The 4,781-nt window shown below is 44.8% G+C and overlaps 1 protein-coding gene across 1 annotated transcript in view; it reads right to left on the bottom strand.

Moving 5' to 3' along the window:
• Window positions 1–757: 757 nt before the first annotated feature.
• Window positions 758–4,781, bottom strand: part of ncs1b (neuronal calcium sensor 1b) — a 14,431-nt gene continuing 10,407 nt past the window's right edge. Inside the window, 4 exon segments of the mRNA XM_060054974.1 lie at window positions 758–2,427; window positions 2,936–3,044; window positions 4,203–4,280; window positions 4,363–4,451. Coding sequence (XP_059910957.1) covers window positions 2,946–3,044; window positions 4,203–4,280; window positions 4,363–4,451 — 266 coding nt within the window. The 3' untranslated portion in view covers window positions 758–2,427; window positions 2,936–2,945.

Below are 4,781 nucleotides of genomic sequence, written 5' to 3' on the forward strand. Positions count from 1 at the left end.
ACGCACAATTCGACGCACTTCTTCCAAACTTTTACGCACTTGTTGATCCCATACATGGAATGTGGGGAAAGAAGCGTTCATAATAAGGGGGGTGGGGGGGGGCTGGAATAGGGAAATGTTGTTCATCCTCAACAGGCCATTTCCTCAACAGGCTTAAGGCAATTAAGCGTCTAACTTCTTCTACTAACTTATACCAGGATTTGAATGTTTTTTTTGTCAAACTAATTTAAGCTTGATAGGTAATCTATTTTTTTTTCATGTTTTTAAGCGGGGGATAGTTATGTCCACGTTGATTTGCTTTTGCATTGTATTATTTAAATGAATACATTGCATCTCATCTGATCATTGACAAACTGAACATTTAGTTGCTCTCACACTTTGCCGTCCATCATGTCACAAATAGCTTTCGCACACATGCAAGTGCATTTCATACACAGGCTACACTGCATTGTTCCCCCCACAGCCATAACTTGCCAGTCACACCAAGCTACAATATGAACTCAGACTCTTCCCACTCTTTAGCCCATCCATATCCAATTATGAAATTCTGGATTTAGTAATGCATATTTAGATAATTTACTTTAACTTTGAATTTCACAGAACAGAATCAATATCTTAACAATCAGCACTGGTAAGTCATTCCACTTCATATCCAATAATTAACACAGCTCTTCAATATAAACCTAGACTGGGATGAGGATGAAAATAAAAACACAAAAATAATTATTCACTCTGATTGGAAATACTTACACTAATAATAGTTGCACACTTAAACGCATCATTTATTCTGTGTTCTTACACCAATAATCAACAGGTAAATGACATTTATCACATGGTAAATCATCATTTGCATAAGGCTTAATCAGTGAAGTAGATACAACAACTTGATGCTCAGGCTTAAAGGACCAAGTAGAGCGAGAGAGAGAGAGAGAGTGAGAGCGAGAAAGAGAGAGAGAGAGTTAGAGAGAGAGAGAGAGAGAGAGAGAGAGAGAGAGAGAGAGAGAGAGGGAGGGGGGAGGGAGAAACAGACCCAGAAGAGGGAGAGAATCAGAGTGGGAGAGAAACACAGAGCAAGACACAGAGCAAGAGATAGACAGTAACAGAGAGAGACAGACGGAGACAGATTGAGAGAAAGACCTATTGAGTCAGAGAGAGACACAGATGGAAAGAGAGTCAGGGAGGCACAGATTGAGATAGAGAAACAGGGAGGGAGAGAGAGGCATTGTCACATGCTGTGGCTTCTATAAACACACACAAGACACAGGACAAAGAGGACTGTTGCAACCACACTACTCTCGCAAAAAAAGCTTTTACAGCCAGTAGTATTGATGTGTTTGGAGAGAGAGAGAGAGAGGGTGGGATGCGGTGGTTGTTTTACAATGGAGGCTATGAGCCTGAGCCGGGGCTTCAGCTGTAATGAGTGTCAGCAGCGCTGGTCGTTCAGGATGTGGGCCGCGTAACCCCATAGGCGCTATAAGACGTCAGTTAACGGAAGTGGTAGAGAGACACCATGGAACAATGGGGGGCCGCCGCGGTCCCCAACCTCGTCAAACCGACACCACAACGAAACAGCAGAAGGAAAACAAAACTGTGGCACCTCCTTAACCTTAGACCCCTCTGAATCAGAAGGGGGAGGCCATTTTTCCCAAGGGAAAATAAGTGCATGTTTGGGGGGTGATCATGTTAATAATAATAATAATAATAATAATAATAATAAATCCAATGTTCCATTGAACCCACTTGATGCAAATAAAACATTTACGAGCAGGAATTATAATTGTCTTAAATATCACAGTCATATTTACATAATACAATATAATATAGGCCTACTCTTCTGCGACATGACATCCATTTACAAAAGTCCACATTCCCTCGCTCCCTCGCTTCCAGCTTTGCCGTCTCTCCCACAGACTATGAAGTCACCACAGCACAGGTCTTCGGATCAGATTCACATGCATCTTCATCAAACACACACATACACACACACACACACACACTCACACACACACACACACACACACACACACACACATACACAGTGTATGACCATGTCTCTCATGAGGCAAGTCGCTCTGGGGGTGTCCCTGGTACAACAAACTAGGACTGGTGCGCAGACGAGCACAACACTGTGTCTGTAAACGTGTCCCACGTGCACTGCTTCACGTGCACTGCTTTGCTCGCACTGCTTCACGTTCACTGGTTGGCACACTGTGTAATGTAAATATTCCGAAGACAAGAGTCGTTTTTACAATCCGTTTTTGTTAGGTACAAATGTGGTAACAGACACAAATTCCATACTGGAGGACCCCCAAAGAAGCCCGATATCCCATGATGCACTTCCAGGGGAACACAAACGAGGGAGATCTCTGATGATGTGATGGGGCCCGGATTGGCTTTTGCAACACAGACACTGATTTCTGGACCCATCTGAAAAGAAAATACAAATGGATAGATCAAAAGCTGTTTTAATATACATGTGTTAAAAAGCACACACAGGCATCTTTTACTAGATATTTTTTATCCATTTTATTCACATTTTAAACCCATCCATTTTCTTTCAAAGTCTGTGTCAATACAGAGGCCTATCTCCAGACTCCCAACCCAGTCAGCCACATGTTGAGAGGGCTGTCAAACAGAGGTGATGACGGGCAGAACAATGCGCTGGTGGGTGGAGAAGCTGCAACACTCTTCACTGAGCCCCTGCAAAGGCCTACTACTTGGTGTGATTGCCAGCAATCAAGTAGGACATTTGAATAATTCATAAGGGCAGACTGGGAACTGACAATGGCTCCTTTTCTGCTTTGTCTGCAACCCAAAGCCTCAATCCCCTTTCATATTTTCCTCTCCAATGATTTCATGATCTGGTTATAAAGGTAGTCGGAGCGGGGGAGTGATTCTATTGGACGCCCCGTATACCGTGGCACCGCCCCCTTACCTCACATGCCCTACACGAGGCCGTCGTAGAGCGACAGAGCCTGGACAATAGACGGGTCCGCCTTGGAGCCCTCCTGGAACTCCTGCAGAGTCAGCTTGCCGTCTGCGTTCTGGAACAGAAACAGAGGACATCAGGGAACGGAAAGCCTTGTATTGATTGGGAAGTGCATCTGCATGCTGGGCCCTGCCAGCAGGGGGCGAGAACGCTGCTCATGCACAAACGCTGGCTCAGTGCCATTTGGACTTGAATCTCTTTAGCATGAATGCCCTTGATGGGTAACACATATTCTGTTGCACTACAAATTATTTGAGGACAACCTGTGCTGTGTAGTCTGCAAAGTCTTCCGAAACCTGCCATTTTCTATAATTCCAATTAGCAGATGCACAGTGAGATAATGAGATACATGACATTAAGGAGCAGGTGTGGGTGAGGGAATCTTGCCTGCCTCCCCCCCACCTCCCCCGGCTTCAAGTAGCGCAGCGTCTGGGTGATTCCCCGAAGGGGGGGATTCAGACCCCTTCATGTCTCTGGAGGTATCAAGGTAGCGACCCAGAAACAAATCTTCCGTAGAGAGTCATGTTCAGAAGTGTGAATACCTCTGTGTTACCTGTGTTATGTTATTGTTAATTATGTTTGTAGGAACTGTAGGTAGGTTGATGTAAATATTGGTTCGGGTGGAGTGAGGTTTTGGCGAGCAGGCAGTTTCTCGGGCAGAAGACAGTGGGATGATTGACGAATAAAAGCAGGGGGTAGGCAAGGTTTGATGCAGCACAATTTGGTTTAATTTCTTATACTTCAGGTTTATTTGATGATTGATTTTGATTCAATTTCACTATGTTCATCCATAATGAATTACTTCAAACTACTGCAGGTACAAGCACAAGAGAGCAAGATTTTGAAACTAGACTACCAAAGACACATGGTCCCCCGCACATGGCGTTTCTCTGCCATTGAGAAGGCATTCGAAACACTTTGATTGACAGGCAGGATGGATCTGAACCAGAATTCTAGTTTAGAAATAAGCCGGCAGCGTCCTCAAATCTAAGTTAGGTCATTCAGAGGCCGGCACAGTCAACTGGAGACATATTCTCACAGCACATTTCACCCACTCATATCTGACCGACGGCTGTGCCATCTCTCACAAATTACCCTCAAATAACAGCACCTTAATTTTACCGCGAGCACATTTAAGTAATGATTCACGGGGAGCGCTAAATCGATCATAGTCGTTGTTGGAGTGCAGAAATAGGAGGTTCTGAACACAGACCTTGTCCATCATGGCAAAGATGCGGTCCACTCTCTTCTCTGGCGTGTTCTCCTCCTCTGGCAGCTCCACTGTGTTTCCCTACAACACAGAGAGAGCTTACAGCCTGCGGCGCTGCTGGACAGCTACATGTACAGACGGCTCACACTTAATAATCACTCACCACCATCTGATAAATGGCATCCACGATGTTCAGCATCTCGTCGCGGGTGATGTAGCCGTCGTTATCCAGGTCGTACAGTTTAAAGGCCCCTGCAGACCGGAGGACATGAGGCAACATGGCATTAACTGCTGCAGCTCAGCCACTGTTAAGGCAATGGGTGGCAATGCTGGAACCAGGTTCATGAGAAGGACAATGGGGCCAGGTTCTGCTGAACCTGAGGCCAGACGAGTGAGCCTTGGCAAGAAACAATAGGAAATGCAAAAAAAAGGAAATAGACAAGTACAATATGTTTGTTTGTTTTTTGAATTGAAAAAGAAAAAAATAATAAGAGGTTATATCAGAGGTTTTCACTAGGAACATGGTTACTAAATAAAGTCCACCTCCCACACACACACACAGAGGCATGTCCTAACTTCTGG

This window comes from Gadus macrocephalus, chromosome 6, assembly GCF_031168955.1.
Source record: "Gadus macrocephalus chromosome 6, ASM3116895v1".
Taxonomy (NCBI): Eukaryota; Metazoa; Chordata; class Actinopteri; order Gadiformes; family Gadidae; genus Gadus; species Gadus macrocephalus.